At 47.6% G+C, this 20,239-nt stretch overlaps 2 protein-coding genes and 1 pseudogene across 2 annotated transcripts; all 3 read right to left on the bottom strand.

Moving 5' to 3' along the window:
- Nucleotides 1–12,470: 12,470 nt before the first annotated feature.
- LOC129395352 (putative uncharacterized protein FLJ44672) lies at nt 12,471–14,068 on the bottom strand (annotated as a pseudogene).
- Nucleotides 14,069–14,125: 57 nt separating this feature from the next.
- LOC129395351 (putative uncharacterized protein FLJ44672) lies at nt 14,126–15,112 on the bottom strand. The gene has a single exon (XM_055106592.2). It carries the CDS (start codon nt 15,103–15,105, stop codon nt 14,359–14,361), a length of 747 nt encoding a protein of 248 aa, XP_054962567.1. The 5' UTR covers nt 15,106–15,112; the 3' UTR covers nt 14,126–14,358.
- Nucleotides 15,113–15,604: 492 nt separating this feature from the next.
- LOC117977743 (putative uncharacterized protein FLJ44672) lies at nt 15,605–19,032 on the bottom strand. Its single transcript, XM_034950490.3, has 3 exons — nt 18,634–19,032; nt 16,513–16,570; nt 15,605–16,419 (listed from the first exon to the last, which is right to left on the bottom strand). The coding sequence occupies exon 3, from the start codon at nt 16,341–16,343 to the stop codon at nt 15,720–15,722; it is 624 nt and encodes a 207-aa protein (XP_034806381.1). The 5' UTR covers nt 16,344–16,419; nt 16,513–16,570; nt 18,634–19,032; the 3' UTR covers nt 15,605–15,719.
- Nucleotides 19,033–20,239: the final 1,207 nt, after the last annotated feature.

Genomic DNA, 20,239 nt, shown 5'->3' with positions numbered 1-20,239 from the left:
ATGTCGCTAGATGTGTGCTTCAGGGTACACTTTTTTTTTTTTTTTTTTGAGACGGAGTCTTGCTCTGTCGCCCAGGCTGGAGTGCAGCGGAGCGATCTCAGCTCACCGCAAGCTCCGTCTCCCGGGTTCACGCCATTCTCCTGCCTGAGCCTCCTGAGTAGCTGGGACTACAGGCGCCCGCCACTATGCTCTGCTAATTTTTTGTATTTTTAGTACAGACGGGGTTTCACCGTGTTAGCCAGGATGGTCTCGATCTCCTGACCTCGTGATCCACCCGCCTCGGCCTCCCAAAGTGCTGGAATTACAGGCGTGAGCCACCACGCTCGGCCAGGGTACACTTTTAAGCAGAGACACTACTTTGAAGGTCATAAAAAATATAATAAGAGATACGGCTAATTTCCTTTAATAATAATAATAAAATCCTTTAATAAAAATATAAAGGAATAATATAATAATTTTCTTTAATAAAATATAATAAGAGATAAGGCTAATTTCCTTTAATAAAATATAGTAACTACATACCAACAGAATTCCAAAAAAAGAAATGGAGAGGAAGGGAGCATGGGTCATTAATCTTGTCAAAAATATAAAATTATATACGAGGAATTCCTAGAAACTGTTTTCCTTTTCTGCGGCCATTGTGCTGCTGCTACACAACTACCGCAAGCAGCCCTTCACGCCCTCCTCCCAGTACAAAGCTAATTGACTTGTGAGAAATGTTAAGTTTAGAAGAGTCAGCATCGCTGCACTTATTTTTTATTCTACTCTGACATTAGAATAATCCTTGAGTGGGGGAAAGGTTAAAAACCCCCTGGATAAGTGTTACTAATTAATGATGATTGTTTTAAACAATGTTTGGATCATTTTTCCTTGTCCCTTGACATAAACTTGATAAATAACTGAGAAGTGAGAAGGAGATTAGTTGGTTGCTTAAATTCCATTCAGGTACTTAAAGTTAGCTCCAAAAATTTAGCTATTTATAAATTGTCATGCATTGTTAATGTATAAGAGATGTAGATTTCATTTATCTTTGGTGGAGTGAGATGAAGCAGTGAATCATTGAAGACTGAAAGAAAGAAAAAGGTCTTTTCCCTTTTCTTTAAGAAGCATCATTAGTTAAAAACATGTTAGTTGATACCAGAGAACTATATTTAAAGGGACAGCAATAAGCAAATTGATTACTCTGGTGATTATTGGAGTGACATTGCCTTTTAGTTGTACTTTCACAAAAATTCACAATATTTGCCAAAGTCAAGTTATCCATTACACTATTAATTTGTCATTCTTTTGTTTATGTAATCAATATCTCTATCTCAATTGGATCTATCTCAACTGCTTCTAAACAAGCCACCATAGTCTCTCCCATTTCAACAATCTCTTCCAAGTACCATTTCATTTCTTCTTTTCATATTTTTGAAAACTTTTGAAAAACTACCTATTTTCCTCCTCCATTTCTTGTTCATTCCATTCTAGTGGACATGGAATCTGTTCCTCCTCCAAAACGGAATTTGGTAACCCTTAAATTACCAAACCCAAAACAATATGTTGCTTTTATCTTTACCTCTCTGTGGCATTTAATGATAAGACCACTACTATCTTCTCTTTTACCCTTCTTTCTTGAATTCAGTCAAACAACGTACTTACATTTTTCGTCTTATTCTCCATCTTAGAAACCACCTCAGCTTTCTCCATTCAGCCATAAAATTGTGCTTTTCCTCAAAGATTAATCTGCCTCTCCTCTCACTCTATACTTTCTCTGTTAGCTAATTTTATTTGTGCACATTGCTTATACTGAGCATTACATACACATATGCATGTGTGTACATGTGCACACACACACTGTATGTGGACATGTATATATACATGTGTGTGTGTGTATATATAGTATATATATAAATTACAATAACATAAAGGTGGCATTTTAAATTAGTGGAAATTGCACTTTTATATTTTAACAAATTGTATTTCCCATATTGAACTGTAAGTCTCCTGAAAGGAGGAATTTTGTTCTTGCTCATCATCAACTTTTTCAACATCCAGTGCACCATTTAGAACTTAGATGTAGTCAATACAGGTTTGTGGAATGAAAGAGGAAAAGAAAGAATTAATATTCCTTTAAATTAGGATGCAAAGATCATATATAGAAAATTGGCTAAGTTGTGGTCCATTCATATTTGCTCCCAATTAAGGAGCACAGCTATGAAAAGGAAGGCTTCAAATTAATAACCAATAGATTTTTTAAAAAAGAAAACTGGCCAGGTACTGTGGCTTATGTCTGTAATATCAGCATGTTGGGAGGCCAAGGCAGGATTACTTGAGCCCAGAAATTCCAGACCAGCCTGAGAATTTGGCAAAACTCTGTCTCTACAAAAAATACAAAAATTAGCCAAGTTTGGTGGCATGTGCCTGTAATACCAGCTACTTGGGAGGCTGAGGTGGAAGAATAGCTTGAGTCTGGGAGGTCAAGGCTGCAATGAGCTGTGATCGCACCACTGCACTCAAGCCTGGGTGGTAGAGTAAGACCCTGTCTCAAAAAAAAAAAAAAAAGAAAAATCACTAAGCAAAATAAGACATGTGAAGGATCATGTCAAAGGTAAGAAAAATTAGGGAAACATTAAAAGCTTTCTTCCCAAGCCACTAAATCAACTTGACTAACAAAATTACCACTTGATTTAGCATTAGAAAATTACATTACATATCAAACATAAACCCATTAATCAAATACTAAAGAAATTTCTGAGTTAAATGGTATAATGTTGGCTTATGCCAGAGCTGACCTTGAAAGATTGTTCAAATATGGCTCAGTGTGATTGAAAGTTCTGTGTGAATATGTTTTTGGAAAGATAAAACAGCAACACCTTAGTGTATGTTTTTGAAATAAAATGTATCTGAGTAGCAGCAAAGTTATTCTCAAATTTCCATTTTATAGCTGGAGATGTTATACCGTGACATATATGATAGGACCCAATATGGATTAATCCCTTTTAGAAGTCAATCAGGAAGAGGGGAGCAGTTAAAACAGTTGCTTGGTTTACAAACATTAGAACAATTTTCTTATTCACACCATCTGATTATTGTATTTTATTTTTTCCCCAACGTTTAGACTACACAATGAGTTAAGAATGATAAAAATAAGCTCACCAATATACTATGTACATATTTACCAAAATCTGTGCATGCTTATACATATAAACACAGCTGATAATTTATTAGTTAGGCTCATTTGTAATTTTTGTCACTATAGACCAGTTTTTTATTTAAATTGAAGATTAGTATACATTTTAAATGATTAGTCAAAATAAAAAATCTAAAATGTGCTCTAAATACCTCTTAGGTCAGAAAAAAAAAAGTCAAAAGCTAGAATATAGAGAAATTAAGAAATGCCCTAAATTTCTAATCTGACAAAAATTCATACGAGATTGAAATATTTTAATGGAAAATAGAACAGAACTAATCATTGAAGAAATTATAGAAAGGAAACAAAATAAACAGATTATATGGAGGATTTTTAGAAGATAAGTAAATAAATTAATATACTAGGAAAAAAACAAGGGAAATATAATTGATAAATAAATACAGGTAAGAGTTCTTTTGAAATAATGATAAAATAGAAAATCTCTGTCAAAACTAAAAGGAAAGATGCATAAATATATAAATAAATGATAAAACGATGTTGCATACATATATGACTTTTTCAGAATCAAAAAATTTAAATTTCTGTAATAAAATTTAAATGTTTATAAATTTAAAAAACTAGAAGAAAGAATGTTGACTGTTCACAATACAAATAAATGACAAATATTTGAGGTGATGGATATGCTAATTATCCTTATTTGATCATTGGACATTGTATACATGTATCAAAATATCACTCTGTATCCCATGAATATGTACAATTATTTGTCTCAAAAGCAAACAAACAAAAGATAATGGGAGAATGTTGAAAACTCAGAGAGAAGAGCAACTCTCACAGATAGGGATCCAGATAACATTAGCAGCTGATTTCTCGGCAGAAACCTTGAAGGCCAGTAGGCAGTGGATTATATATTTAAAATAATGAAGAAACCTGTCAATTGAGAAATCTATAGCTGGAAAACTTATCCTTCAAAAATGAGGGAGAAATTAAGACATTTCTGGATTTTTTTTTTAAACTGAAAAAAAATCCATTTATCCCTGAATTTGCCATTCAAGAAGTGTTAAGTCCTTCAGGTTGAAATAAATGAACTCTAGGCAATAACTATATAAGTAAATAAGCAAGCTGTATGAATATACAAAGCTCTCTGGTAAAGGTAAATACATAAACAAACATAAAAACAGTCCTATTGTAATTTTGGTTTGTAACTCTGCTTTTTATTTTCTACATAATATAAAAGGCAAATGCATAAAATGTAATTGTAAATCTGTTAGCTGGTATACAATGAATAAAGATATAATTTGTTACATCAATAACATAAAAAGAGTAGAGCTATATGTATAGCAGTGGAATTTTGGTATGTGATTGAACTTAAGTTGAAATAAATTCAAATTAAAATGTTATAACTCTAGGATGTTATATGTAATTCTCATAGTAACCAAAAACGAAATATACATAGAATATAAACAAAAGGAAATGAGACTAGAAACAAAATGTGTCACTACAAAAAAATCAACTAAAGATAAAAAAGAAATAATTGAGAAAATGGCAAAAATCAGTAACTCTGATGTATTAAAACTTTCCATGCTACATAAATCTGAAAACTCTATTTCACATAAAACTGGAGCTGAAAGAGACAAATATTTACCTATAAAGTTAAAAGTTATATAGGGAACAAACACTAATTTTTTTTAGACAAAATTCTAAAAAGAGTAAAAATATGCCTTATACTACCCCAATTTCATGTTTTACAGCTCTGGGAAAATAGAAAATAAAATGTTCTGTTAGCATGAATCCCTCTGTGCCCCCAAAAAACCCTATGGATTGCATCATTATTACCTAAAAAGTCTATTGTCAAATGCAGCAGAGTGATATTTTTTACAAGGTAGATATTAATTTTAGATATGGAATAATATTGGTGATTTCCATTTTATAACACTGGGTTAAGATGAAAGAATGAGAAGATAAAGGTCCCTCAGCAATATAACTCACAAACATGTTCAGAAGCAGTAAGAAGTTACATTAATTATCTTTTGAAAGTCAATAATCTACATCTTTAATGTATGCATATAGCATAGCTAATGTACTATCGCTGGGTCCATTTATTCAATGAATAATTGCCGCTATGTGTCAGACATTTTTCTAGGCCTAGGAATGGATACATAAGTGAACAAAGCAAAGATTCTGGTTCTTGTAGAGTTTCCATTAAAAGACCATTTAGTAAAACTTTTCTTCCCCCAAATTATAAAATCTGTAAGATGATTTAACAACATGTGTAAAAGTCATTGTGGGCCAGGCACGGTGGCTCATACCAGGTGTGGTGACTCATAGCACTCTGTCACCCAGGCTGGAGTGCAGTGGCACAATCTCGGCTCACTGCAACCTCTGCCTCCTGGGTACAAGCGATTCTCCTGCCCCAGCTTTCTGAGTAGCAAGGACTACAGGTGCACACCACCATGCCTGGCTAATTTTTGTACTATTAGTACAGATGGAGTTTCACCATGTTGGCCAGGCTGGTCTCGAACTCCTGACCTCAAATGATCCATCTACCTCGGCCTCCCAAAGTGCTGGAATTACAGATGTGAGCCACAATGCCCGGCCTTATTTTCTACAACTTTGGTAACTTTAGCATATACCCCAAATCTGTAAGACATAATAATTCAAATGCAACTCATGGCTTCTCATTGTACTCTTTCTCTAGCTTTTGAATTATTTATTCTAATACCAGTTTTAATTCTGACACAAAAGCATGGGAGTTCTAATCAAAATCCAACCTTTTGTCATAAAAACTATGAAGAAATTATGAGTAGAACTTAAAAAGGAAAATAGGCCTATTAATTAGATTTGTCTTTGTAGCATTTAACTCTATAATAAATAACATAATATTTTATGCCTATGAGTACCCAACAAAGCCTCCAGCTTCTATTTAGATATAAAATGTAAAAGTCACTACTGGATCCACAAGCAAGACTATGGTAAAGAAATTTCTCCAGCTAACCAGCTTCTTTTACATGATGTTACATGTTTCTTTTGTTTTTTCATTTTGGCAAATATTGATTGTCATCTTCGTGTTTGTCTATGTCCTAAGTGCTGGGATACAGAATCTGAAAAGATGGACACAGGACCTGCCTTCAAGTTCACCCTTTCTTTTTTTTTTTTTTTTTTTTTTTTTGAGATGGAGTTTTGCTCTTGTCACCCAGGCTGGAGTGTAATGGTGAGATCTCGGCTCACTGCAACCTCCACCTCCAGGGTTCAAGTGATTCTCCTGCCTCAGCCTCCCAAGTAGCTGGGATTACAGGTCCCAGCCACCACGCCTAGCTAATTTTTGTATTTTTAGTAGAGACAGCGTTTCATCATGTTGGTCAGGCTGGTCTCGAACTCCTAACCTCAGGTAGTCGACCCACCTCGGTCTCCCACAGTGCTGAGATTACAGGCATGAGCCACCACGCCCTGCTAGGAGTTCATGCTTTAATTGGGGAAAATATACAATAAGCAAGCCAGTTTTTAAAAAGAGAACTGCAATTAGAGTTAAATGCTACAAAGACAAACTCACAGGAAGATGGGATGTAGAATGATAAGGCTCTCAGAATAGTAAGAGAAACTATTGCTTCTTACGATGTTTGTCTTTCTTTGTATCGGTGCTCAGCTGAGTCTGCAGTGCTTCAGAGGCAGCTTTCATTTTATAAAAATCTATGATTTCTCCTTCCAGTTGTTTTTTTCTCTTCCTCGAACTTCCTTATCTCCTCCTGTTGAATCATTTTAAGATGCTCGAACTTGTCCTGCAGCTGTGAAACCAATGTGCAGTTGTGACACCAAAGCAGTGTGGCTGAACACCTAAAAGAATATGCTTTTTTCTGATTATCAAACAAACCCAAATCATCACAGTAGAGCACGATCTTAATGACAATCTCAAAAACTCAGGAGTAAACACTCACATATGGAATTTTTCTTTTCTTTCTCTCTTCCTTTTATAAGATGGAGTCTCACTCTGTTGCCCAGGCTGGAGTGCACTGGTGCGATCTCAGCTCACTGCAACCTCCATCTCCCAGTTCAAGTGATTCTCCTGCCTCAGCCTCTTGAGTAGCTGGGACTACAGGCATGCACCACCACTACAGGCGTCTGCCACCACACCTGGCTAATTTTTGTATTTTTAGTAGAGATGGGGTTTTGCCATGTTGGCCAGGCTGGTCTCGAACTCCTGACCTCAGGTGATCCTCCCGCTTTGGCCTCCCAAAGACTTTTTTTTTTTTTAATATAGAGACAAGTTCTCAGTATGTTGCCCAGGCTGGTCTCAAACTCCTGAGCTCAAGTGATCCTCCCACGTCAGCTTCCCAAAGTGCTGGGACTGACTGGATGCAGTGGCTCATGCTTGTAAACTCAGCACTTTGGGAGGCCAAGGTGGGAGGACTGCTTGAGCCCAGGAGTTCAAGACCAGACTGGGTGATATAACACAATAGTAAACTTCAACAGGAGAGAGAATCTGTAAACTTGAATATAGATCTTCTGAAATTATCCAGTCAGAGGACAAAGAAAAAAAGAATAAAAAAGAGAAAAGAAGGCTGGGCGTGGTGGCTCAAGCCTGTAATCCCAACACTTTGGGAGGCCGAGGCAGGCAGATTAAGAGGTCAGGAGTTCAAGACCAGCCTGGCCAACATGACAAAACCCCATCTCTACTAAAAATACAAAAATTAGCCGGGTGTGGTGGCACACACCTGTAGTCCCAGCTACTTGGGAGGCTGAGGCAGGAGAATCGCTTGAACCCAGGAGGCGGAGGTTGGAGTGCAATGTGAGCTGAGACCACACATTGCACTCCAGCCTGGGTGACAGAGCATGACTCTGTCTCAAAAAAAAAAAAAAAGAAAAAAACGAGACAGAGAAAAGAAAGCCAACAAGACACCATTAGGCAAACCATGGTCAGGTTATGGGAGTTTGAGAAGGAAAGTAGAGAAAGGAGAAGAAAGCTTATTTAAAGAATGGCTGAAAACTGCCTAAATCGTGGGAAAGATTTAGACATCTAAATCCATGAAGCTTAAAGATTCCTAAAGAGGTTCAAACCAAATAGATACTCACCAAGTCACAATATAATCAAATAGTCAAAAGTTAAAGAAACTTTGCAGGTCAGGACAGAATCGAATAATACATTCAAAGTTCTGAAAGAAAAAAACTGCCAGCAACTAATATTATGTCTGACAAAGCTGTCCTTCAGAAAGAAAAAAGAAATAACGTGTTTGCTCGACAAACAAAGCTGAGGGCATTCAGGACTACTAGGTCTACCTTAAAAAAATGCTTAACGGAGTTTTTCAAGTAAAAATGAATGAAGTTGGGAGCGGTGGCTCATGCCTGTAATCCCATTTTTGGAGGCTGAAGTGGGTGGATCACCTGAGGTCGGGAGGTCAAGACCAGCCTGGCCAACATGGCAAAACCCCACCTCCAGTAAAAATACAAAAAATTAGCCAGGTATGAAGGCCACTGAGATCGTGCCACTGCACTCCAGCCTGGGTGACAAGAGTCAAACTACATTTCAAAAACAAAAAACAAAACAAACAAAAAAAACAAAACTTGAGGCCTGGCCTTCTGCTCCTCTCCAACCCCCCTTCTCTGGGCCCAAGCCACCTTGGCTGAGGAGAGGGTGAGGAGGTGTGAGCCCCTGCCAGGAACCCCCTGCCCGGACCAAGTACTCGGCCCCCAGGCCTGCATTCAGTGAGGCCTCCCGTGGCATCAGCATGTTCGTGTGGAGGAATGTGGAAGGTCACTCTGCGGCCGTGTTCCCCTGGTACTCCATCCCCTTCCTGACCCCTCCCTGCAGCCACACGAGGCCAGCAACCTGCCAGTCACTCAGTGGCCTCCAACCAGAGAAAACAACCTGCCAAGTTGGCAGCTGTTGCTCATGAGCATCCACCAGGTGGGACAGGGAGTGTTGACCCTGGGCGGCCCCCTGGAGCCACCTGCCCTGAAAGCCCAGGGCCCACAACCCCACACACTTTGGGGGTGGTGGAACCTGGTAAAAGCTCACCTCCCATCATGGAGGAGGAGCCCTGGGCCCCTCAGGGGAGTCCCTGCTGGACAGTGAGACAGAGAATGACCATGATGATGCTTTCCTCTCCATCATGTCTCCTGACACCCAGTTGCCTTTACCACTCAGATGATGTCAGGCCCAGTCCCTCAGTGCCCTGCGCAAGGAACAGGACTCATCTTCTGAGAAGGATGGACGCAGCCCCAACAAATGGGACAAGGACCACATCCGGTGGCCCATGAGTGGCGGTCATGATCTTCAGCAAGCGGCACCAGGCCCTGGCGGGGCTCACCAGGGTCACCCCAACTAGGATAACCGGACCATCAGCCAGATGCTGAGCGAGCGGTGGTACACCCTGGGGCCCAATGAGACACAGAAATACCACGACCTGGCCTTCCAGGTGAAGGTGGCCCACTTGCAACAAGGACCGAAAGAAGTCCAGCTCAGAGGCCAAGCCCACAAGCCAGGGGCTAGCAGGAGTGTAACAAGGGCTCATGGGAGCGGAGCATATCAGAGACGGGCACTGCCACTGCCCCTGGGGTGTCCTCTGAACTCCTGTCAGTTGCAGCCCAAACACTCCAGAGCTCGGATACCAAGGAGCAGCTTCTGTGGGGCAGAACGGCTGCACACAGTCAGGGAACCTGGCTCAGCCTGGCCCAAGCCTTCTCCCACAGCGGGGTACACAGCCTGGACGGCATGGAAATAGACCGTCAGGCACTATGGGAACTGACACAGGTGGTGTCTGGCACTGCATCATACTCTGGCCCAAAGCCTTCTACTCAGTATGGAGCTCCAGGCCACTTTGCAGCCCCTGGTGAGGGAGGTGACCAGTGGGCAGCCCTGCTGCTGCCCACCTGAGCTGCTCATTCCCAGCACATGGCCAGTGAGGACATGGCGAGTGACGAGGAGCACACGGTCATCCATGAGGAGGAGGGGGTGATGATGTCATGGCTGATGATGGCTTTAGCACCACTGACACCGATCTCAAGTTCAAGGAGTGGGTGACCGACTGAGAGTGGGGACAACTCTGGGGAGGAGCCAGAGGGCAACAAGGGCTTTGGTGGGAAGGTATTTGCACCTGTCATTCCTTCCTCCTTTACTCCTGCCGCCCCTTGCTGGATCCTGAGCCCCCAGGGTCCCCCGATCCACCTGCAGCTTTTGGCAAAATCTATGGTCCCACCCTGTCCTCCTCCTACACATACTCGGATGCTTCCTCCTCAACCTTGGCACCCACCTCCTTCTTACTGGGCCCAGGAGCCTTCAAAGCCCAGGAGTCTGGTCAAGGCAGCAGAGCGGGCCCCCTACGGCCCCTACCCCTGGGGAGGGGGGCCCAGGGACGCCTTCCAAGGTGACCTGTTTCCTCCCAATGGATCCTGCCACTTTCTGGTGCAAGAGACCTGAAAGTGTGGGCAACCTGGAGCTACCAGGCTCCTCAGTCATCAGGGTCCCTCCCAACACTAAGGCTTTCCTAGGCAGGAGCTGGGCTGAGACACCCGGAGGGCAGAGCCTGAAGAGAAACTGACTGGGCTTTCGGGGTCGGGGCAGAGGGAACCCCACGGACATGGATCCCACACTGGAGGACCCCACCATGCCCAAATGCAAGATGAGAAGATGCTCCAGCTGCAGTCCAAAGCCCAACACCCCCAAGTGTGCCATGTGTGATGGGGACAGCTTCCCCTTTGCCTGTACAGGTGCAGAAGCCGAGGACAGGCGCAGGGAACCGGAGACCGAGAAGGCGCTGTCCTCTTCACTGCACGTGCCCTGGACCAGTGCCGGCCCTGATCATGCAGCTCTTCCAGGCCCACTGCTTCTTCCCGTCCACTAGGCCACAGCCGCCCTCCACGCCCACTATGCACACATCTTCCCCTCCAAGGTTTGTTCTGCCCCTGCCCTGACTCCCAGCCCTGTGGGGGTCCTGACCGCACCTCACCTGGCTCAGACTCTTGACGCTGCCCTGGCTGCCCCACCACTGCCTCTGCCCGAGAGTCACGTGAGGCTGAGAGTAGGGGCAGGGGCAGCAGTGGTGCCAGTTGGGGGGCGGTCCAGTGGGAGGAGCCTCAGCCTCGCGGGCTGCTCCGTGGGACTGATGACTGCATGATCTTCTGGGCACCTCACGGATCTTCAACTGCAGGTGAAACGGATGCTGGTGGTGGGTGCAGGGCCGCTGGGAGCTGCTGCATGGTTCCCAGAGGCTGGACTGGGGCAGGTGCCAACTGAAGCTGCTGGGGCAGCATGGGCAGGATGTTCTGCACACAAACCTTGGAGAAGAAGATGTGTGCATAGCGGGTCCACTGCTGCTGCCCCTGCCCTGACTCCCAGCCCTGCCTGACCCCACCTCAACCTGCTCAGGCTCTGGCGCAACCCTGGCTGCCCTGCCACTGCCTCTGCCCCAGAGTTGGGGCCTTGACAGCCTGGTTGGAAGGGGACACCCCAGCCCTGCCTCAACACCTGGGGGTCTCCATAACTACCACAGGCAGGTGGGCAACCCCAAAGATCCCAGGACTCACAGTACCCCCTGAGAACATGGACAGTATGTGGGGGTAGCAATGGAGGGCAGGATGGTTATCTTCTCCCAGGTAAAGCCATTTAATCCTTTCAGTTTGGGACGGAGTAAGGCCTGCCTCTTTTTTTCTTTTTTTTTTTTTTTGAGACCGAGTCTTGCTCTGTCACCCAGGCTGGAGTGCAGTGGTGCCATCTTGGCTCACTGCAACCTCTTCCCGCCGGGTTCACGCCATTCTCCTGCCTCAGCCTTCCGGGTAGCTAGGATTACAGGTGCACGCTACCACGTCCAGCTAATTTTTGTATTTTTAGTACAGACGGGGCTTCATCATCTTGGCCAGGCTGATTTCGATCTCCTGACATCGTGATCTGCCTGCCTCCCCCTCCTAAAATGCTGGGATTACAGGCGTGAGCCACCACGCCTGGCCAAGGCCTGCTCCTCTTATCTATACCCCCTACCCCTGCAGCTGTGCCGGGGGAAAGCTGGGCAGTTTCCCTCCTCCGAGCCCCTGTACATACCATGAATTGTGGGACCTTCAGAGCTTTTCACTTTTCGGAAAATAGCTCCTGCTGGGCTACAAGATGGAGTGTGAAGAGGGCCTTGGGCCACAGGGAGGCGCCTGTGGACTAGGGGGAGTTCATGCACCCCTTCTTTCCCCAGAGTGGCTGGACTCAGGTTAGTATGGGGGTGGGGGCTCCTGCACTTCGACACAGGCAGCGGGAGGGTTTTCTCCCCATTCCCTCTGCACTCCCAACTTGAGCTATACTTTTTAAGAAAGTGATTCACCCTGCCTTTGCCCCCTTCCCCAGAACAGAACACGTTGATCATGGGCGATATTTTTCATTGTGCCAAAAAGTTGCCATGACCGTCATTAAACCTGTTTAACACCAAATAATAAGGAAAATAAAATAAAAAATTCGGGCATGGTGCAGAAACTCACTCCAAATAAATTACCTACCAAAATATGTAATGGTGGAAATATTCCAAAATTCAATATTTTGGGATTTATACACAAAAGATAAACAAATTAGAGGCCAAGAGGCTGCCGGAAGGGAAAAACGGGGCCTGGAAAGGCCGTTGTGAGGAATGAGCTGGGCCTAAAGAGGCCACTGGCAGGCAGTAGCTGAACTTGCCAAAGTGGCCGAAAGGCAGGAGCTTTGGACTGGGGAGGCCGCAGTGAGGCGAGAGCTAGCTGGGCGTGGAGAGTCCGCTGTGAGGCCGAGGCCGAGGCCGGGCCCGTGCAGGCCTTCGAGAGGCAGGAGGCCGGGCCTGCACAGGCCGACTGGAGATCAAGTTCTGCGCCTGAAGAGGCTGCCAAAAGTCAAAAGCGGGGCCTGGGAAGGCCGCCGAGAGCCATGAGCTGGGCTGGGCCGAAAGAGGCCACTGGGAGGCAGGAGGAGCTGGGCCTGGAGAGGCTGACTCGAGGAAGTTTTGCACCTGGAGAGGCCGCCGAGAGGACGGAGCTGGGCCCGGGGAGGCCAACTTGCTGCTCTTCCAGGCCCACTTCCAGGCCGACTTGAGGACGACTTGGGCCTGCAGAGGCCGCCGGGAGGCCCAAGCTGGGCCTAGAAGAGCCCACCGACCGGAGGCTGTTTGGGGCCTGCAGATGCCATCGGAGGGCAGGAGCTGATCCTGGAGAGGCCACCGTGAGGCCTGAGACGTTGTTGGGACCTGGAGTCGGCCCAGAGTCAGGCCTGGAGATGCAGCCGGGAGGAAGAGCTGGGCCCGGAGAGGACACCGGGAGGCTGCAAGTGGGTCTGAGAGGCCAACTTGAGGAGGTCTGGCCTCCGCCTCCCGCATGGCCCAGCTGTTCCTCCTGGCTGCATCTCCCGCCTCCCAGCAAACAAGCTCTTTTGGCTCAGCTCCCGCCTGCGTTTGTAGACCCCGAAGTTTCTGCAACCAAGCTCTTCAGACCCACATCCCTTCTCCCAGTGACTGAACAGTCCCAGCTCCGGCGGGAGAAGGGCGTCTGCAGACCCCGCTGTTGCCTCCCAGGGGAGTCTCCAGGCCCAGCTCTTGCCCCACCGCGACCTCCCGGGCCCAAGTCCCTGCCTACCTCCCAGCAGCCCGCGTGCGACCCTGCTCCTCCCTCACGGTGGCCTGTTGAGGCAGGGGCTCATGCTGACCTCTCTCAGCGTGGGAGGGGCCGGTGTGAGGCAAGGGGCTCAGGCTGACCTCTCTCAGCCTGGGAGGGGCCGGTGTGAGGCAAGGGGCTCAGGCTGACCTCTGTCCGCGTGGGAGGGGCCGGTGTGAGGCAAGGGGCTCACGCTGACCTCTGTCCGCGTGGGAGGGGCCGGTGTGAGGCAAGGGCTCACACTGACCTCTCTCAGCGTGGGAGGAGCCAGTGTGAGGCAGGGGCTCACGCCTCTGGGCAGGGTGCCAGAGGCATGAGTTGGGCATCAACAGGCCACCGTGAGGGAGATGCTGGGCCGCACGCGGGCTGCTGGGAGGCAGGCAGGGACTTGGCCCTGGGGGGCCGCCGTGGGGGCTACAGCTGGGCCTGGAGAGGCCCCTGGGAGGCAAGGGCGGGGCCTGCAGAGGCTGTTCTCCAACCAGTGCTGGGCCTGTACAGGCCACCAGGAGGCAGGAGGTGGGCCCTCAGAGCTTGGCTGGAGAAAGTTCGGGGCCTACAAAGGCGGTTGGGAGCTGGGCAGGAGTTGAGCCAAAAGAGCTTGCTTACTTGCTGGGAGGCAGGGCCGGGAGAGGCTGACTTCAGGACAACTTGGGCCTGTGGCGGTCGCCAGGAGGCCCAAGCTTGGCGTGGAGGAGCCCACCGACCGGAGACCATTTGGGGCCTGGAGATGCCATCGGAGGGCAGGAGCTCATCCTGGAGAGGCCACCGTGAGGCCTGACCTGGGCCTGGGGAGCTTGGCTTGAGGAAGCTGTGGGCCGACCAAGGCCGCCAGGAGATGGGTAGGCACTAAGTCCAAAGAGGTTGTTGAGAGGCAGGAGTCGGGCCTGGAGACGCAACCAGGAAGAAGAGCTGGGCCCGGAGAGGACGCCCGGAGGGTGCAAGTGGGTCTGGAGAGGCCGACTTGAGGAGGTTCTGGGCCCGGAGAGGCCGCCGGAAGGGAAAAACTGGGCCTGGAAAGGCCGTTGTGAGGAGTGAGCCCCATGGGCCTGAAGAGGCCACTGGCAGGCGGGAGCTGGGCCTGCCGAAGCGGCCAAGAGGCAGGAGCTTTGGACTTGGGAGGCCGCAGTGAGGCGACAGCTAGCTGGGCGTGGAGAGTCCGCTGTGAGGCAGAGGCTGGGCCCATTCAGGCCTTCGGGAGGCAGGAGGCTGGGCCTTGTCGAGGCCTGCAGAGGCCACCGAAAGTCAAAAGCGGGGCTTGGGAAGGCCGCCGGGAGGCATGAGCTGGGCTGGGCCGAAAGAGGCCACTGGGAGGCAGAAGGAGCTGGGCCTGGAGAGGCTGCCGAAAGGCAGGAGCTTTGCCTGAGGATGCCACAGTGAGACACCATCTGGGTCTGGAGGGTCCACTGTGAGGCAGAGGCTGGCCTGTAGAGTCCGACAGTAGACAAAAGTTGGGCAAAAGGCTGATTTGAGGAAGTTTTGGGCTTCAAGAGTCAGCCACGAGGCAGGCACTAGGCCTGGAAATGGCCTCACAGTCATGAGTTGGGCCTAAATGGGCCAGTGTGAGGGAGGAGCTGTGCCTGTTGAGGCTGCTGGCAGGCAGGCAGAAATTTGGCCTGGGGCAGCTGCCATGAGGCAAGAGCTGGGCCTGGAAAAAGCCCCTGGGAGGCAAGAACAGGGCCTGCAGAGGCTGTTCTCAAGTCAAAGCTGGGCCTGTTCACGCCACCGGGAAGCAGAAGGTGGGCCTGGAGAGTTTGACTTGAGGAAGTTTTGGGCCTACATTGGCCGCCATGAGCTGGACAGGAACTGGGCCAAAAAAGGCTGTTGTGAGGCAGCAGTTGTGCCTGTAGACCCAGCCAAGAGGAAGAGGTGGGCCTGGAGAAGCCACCATGAGGCAGAGGTTGGGCCTGTAGACACTAACAGGAGGCAGGAGCTGGGCCTGGAGAGGTCAACTTGAGGAGATTTGGGGCCTTCATAGGCCACCAGGAGGCAGCAGTTGGGACTAGAGAGTCTGACTTGAGTAAGTTTTGGGCCCGGAGATGACGTCCTGGGACAGGAGTTGGGCCTGGAGAGGCCACCATGAGGCATAAGCTGGATGTAGAGAGGCCAGTGTGAGGCAAGACCTGGGCCTGTCTAGGCTGCTGGGAGACAGGCAGGAATCTGGCCAGGGAAGGTTGCCATGAGACAAAAGTTGGGCCTGGAAAGGCCCTTGTGAAGCATGAGCTTGGCCTAAAGAGGCCACTGGGTGGCAGGAGCTGGGTGTGTAGAAGCTGCTGAAAGGTTGGGAGCTTGGCTTGGGGGGTCCACAGTGAGGCAGATGCTGGGCGTGAAGAATCTGCTGTGAGGCAGATGTTGGGACTGTAGAGGCTGACGGGAGGTAGAGGGTGGGCCTGGAGGGGCCACCAAGATGCAGGAGCTGGGCCTGGAGAGGCTGCAAAGAAGCATGAGCTGGGCCTGGTGAGGTCGACTTGAGAAAGTTCAGGGCCTGGAGAGAAGGCTGGGAGGCAGGAGCTGGGTCTAAAGAGGCCATTGTAACGATGGAGCTGTGCCTGTGGAGGCTGTTGTGAGGCAGTAGCCTCATCTGCGGAGACTGCCGTGAGGTAGGGTATGGGCCTAAATAGGCCATGGTGAGTCATGAGCTTGGTCTGTAGAGGCTGACTGGAGAAAGTGCTGGGCCTGGAGAGGCTGCCGGGAGGTAGGAGCTGGGCCAAAACATGTAAGCACATTTGCATTTATTAGGCACTTTATTTCCATTCTTACACTGTAATATATAATAAAATAATTATAGAACTCACCATAATGTAGAATCAGTGGGCGTGTTAAGCTTGTTTTCCTGCAACTGGATGTTCCCACCTGAGCATGATGGGAGAAAGTGACAGATCAATAGGTATTAGATTCTCATAAGGACAGCGCAACCTAGATCCCTCACATGCACGGTTCACAACAGGGTGCGTTCTCCTATGAGAATCTAATGCTGCTGCTCATCTGAGAAGGTGGAGCTCAGGCGGGAATGTGAGCAAAGGGGAGTGGCTGTAACTACAGATGAAGCTTCCCTCACTCCCTCACTCGACACCACTCACCTCCTGCTGTGTGGCTCCTTGCGGCTCCATGGCTCAGGGGTTGGGGACCCCTGCTCAAGTGCATCCAAAGCGACCCTTCCCACACCAGTCTTCACAGTGGTCAAGGGCAGCAACCACTTAGCTCCCAAGGCATGTGCCTCAGCTGGCATTTCGTCACAATCAACAGTAAGTGGTAGCTTGAGTCACTGTGAGGTCACCTACTGGAAATCACCAGCATCCCATTTCCCACTGGCAAAGAGCTCAGCACTGCCCCCTGGGAAACCAAACCTATGCCCAAATCCCATCTGTGTGGGTTTACCTCCTGGGACCCTTCCTAACATATTAGTTAGAGTCCAATCAGGAAGCATAAACCACTCAAAAGTTTAAAGTGGTAAAATTTAATACAGAGAATTATTCATTATAACAGGTGAACAGCATAATGAGAGATTGGCTAGCACAAAGTAAAGAGAACTCTAGAGAATATGGGACTAGCCCAGGCCGGGCATGGTGGCTCATGCCTGAAATTCCAGCAATTTGAGAAGCTAATGCAGGAGGATTGCTTAAGGCCAGGAGCTAGAGACCGGTCTGGACAACACAGTGAGACCCTGTCTCTATCCAAAAGAAGAAAAAAGTTAGCTGGGAGTGGTGGTGCACACTTGTAGTCCCAGCTACTCGGAATGCTGAAGTTTGAGCCTGGGAGGTCAAGGCTGCAGTGAGGCATGATTATGCCACTACAGTCCAGCCTGGTGACAGAGCAAGACCCTATCTCAAAGAACAAAACAACAACAACCATTTACAGACAGAAAAGAAATAGAGCTAATAAGCTGAGGAAAGATGTTGAAATGTGACAAGTAAAGTAATATGAGGTCTTTTGTCTATGTAAAATAATCAAACAAAAAATGACTTACTAAATTATAATACCCTGTGCTGGCAAAGGTGCAGTGAAATGGGCACTTTCTTATACTATGAGGGGTGTTTAAATTGTGTATAAGCCTTCCCGGGTAAAGCCTGTCAATTTTTTAAAATAATGGAGACAGGGTCTCACCATACTGCCATACTGCCTCCTCCAACTCTTGGCCTCAAGCAATCCTCCTCTCTTAGCCTCCCAAAGTGCTAAGATTATAGCTGGGAGGCACCCAAAACCCTGTCAATTTACATCAAGGGTAATGAGAATGTCCATTCACCATGACTCACAGTAATCTTACTTCTGGGGAGACAATTCAATCTAAACAAAAGGTCATCTGTACACACACAGTAAAAATCTGGGAGTAACTGAAGACACAGTTGGTAAGTGAAATAAGAAACAGTTATAAGAAATTAAACTATGGTATCCATAGGCACCTGGTATAAAAGGTCAGTTGATGTTAGCTGCTACTTTTTTGTTGTTTTGAGACAGGGTCTCACTCTGTCACCCAGGCTGGAGTGCAGAGGCCTGATCATGACTCACTGCAGTCTCAGCCTCCCTGGGCTCAAGTGATCCTCCCACCTCAGCCTCCCAAGTAGCTGAGATTACAGGAACATGCCACCACACTAGGCTAATTCATGTATTTTTCTGTAGGGATGGTGACTCCCCCTTTGTTTCCAAGGCCTATCGCAAACTCTTGGCCTCAAGCCATCCTCCTGCCTCAGCCTCCCAAAGTGTTGCGATTACCAGTGTGAGCCACCACACCTGGCCAGCTGCTACTTTTATCAATATTATTATTATTCCACTCAATTAAAAATTATTATTTTCAAGGCTATGCAACAGTATGTATCCTACAGCGTAATTGTAAAAACATATACAGTCGTCGTCCCTCAGTATACAGAATTAGTTCCAGCCCCCCATCTCTGCATATACCAAAATCCATGCTTACTCACGTTTCGCTGTCACCCCTCTGGAATCCACGTATACGAAAATTCCAAATATTAGTTGGGCATATTGGCAAGCACCTGTAGTCTCAGCCACGTGGGAGGTTGAGGTGAGAGGATCGCTTCAGCATGGAAGGTTGAGGCTGCAGTCAGCTGTGATAGCAGTACTACAATCCAGCCTTGGACAACAGAGGGAGACCCTGTCTCAGAAAAAAAAAACAGAACAAAACAGGTTAGAAATTGTAATCTAACCCTAACCCTAACCCTAACCCCTTAACCCTAACCCTAACCCTAACCCCAACCCTAACCCCTAACACTAACCCCTAACTCCTAACCCCTACCCTAACCCCTAACCCCTAACTCCTAACCCAAACCCCAAACCCTAACCCTAACCCCAAACCCCAACACCAAACCGAACTCGAACCCTACCCCTAACCCCTAACCCTAACCCTAACCCCTAACCCTAACCCCAAACCTTAGCCCTAACCCTAACCCCAACACCAACCCCAACCGTAATCGCAAACCCCAACCTGAACCCCAAAACCAAACCCTAACCCTAACCCTAACCATTAACCATAACCCTAACCCTTAACCCCAACGCTAACCCGAACCCTTAAGCCCTAACCCTAACCCAACACTAACCCTAACCCTAAAACCCTAACCCTAACACTAACCCTAACCCTAACCCTGACTCTGATCCCGACCCCGACCCTAACCCTGACCCTAACCCTAGACCCTGACCCTGACCCTGACCCTAACCTAACCCTGACCCTGACCCTAACCCAACCCTAACCCCTAACCCCTAACCCTGACCCTGACCCTACCCCTAACACTGACCCTACCCCTACCCCTGACCCTAACCCTAACCCTACCCTAACCCTAACCCTAACCCTAACCCTACCCTAACCCTAACCCTAACCCCTAACCCGAACCCGAACCCGAACCCTGACCCTACCCTGACCCTGACCCGGACCCGAACCCTCACCCTCATCCTAACCCCTAACCCTCACCCTAACCCTCACCCTAACCCCTAACCCGAACCCTGACCCTACCCTGACCCTAACCCTGACCCTGACCCTCACCCTAACCTAACCCTGACCCTGACCCTAACCCTTGCCCTCACCCTAACCCTGACCCTGACCCTAACCCTAACCCGATTGCCTTGGTTTTCTTCTAGGGTTTTTATGGTTTTGGGTTTTACATTTAAGTCTTTAACCCATCTTGACATAATTTTTGCATAAGGTGTGAGAAAGAGGTCTAGTTTCTGTTTTCTGAATATGGCTAGCCAGTTTTCCCAGCACCATTTATTAAATAGGGAATCCTTTCCCCATTGCTTGTTTTTGTCAGGTTTGTCAAAGATCAGATGGTTGTAGATGTGTGGTATTATTCCTGAGGCCTCTGTTCTGTTCCATTGTTCTATATTTCTGTTTTGGTACCAGTACCATGCTGTTTCGGTTACTGTAGCCTTGTAGTATAGTTTGAAGTAGTGTGATGCCTCCAGCTTTGTTCTTTTGGCCTCGGGTAGTCTTGGCTATACGGGCTCTTTTTTTGGTTCTATATGAAATTTAAAGTAGTTTTTTCTAATTCTTTGAAGACAGTCACTGGAAGTTTGATG

The sequence above is a fragment of the Pan paniscus genome, chromosome X, assembly GCF_029289425.2.
Source record: "Pan paniscus chromosome X, NHGRI_mPanPan1-v2.0_pri, whole genome shotgun sequence".
In the NCBI taxonomy this organism is placed as follows: Eukaryota; Metazoa; Chordata; class Mammalia; order Primates; family Hominidae; genus Pan; species Pan paniscus.
The sequence above is the reverse complement of the archived record's forward strand: the minus strand, read 5'-3'. Positions and strand labels throughout refer to the sequence as shown.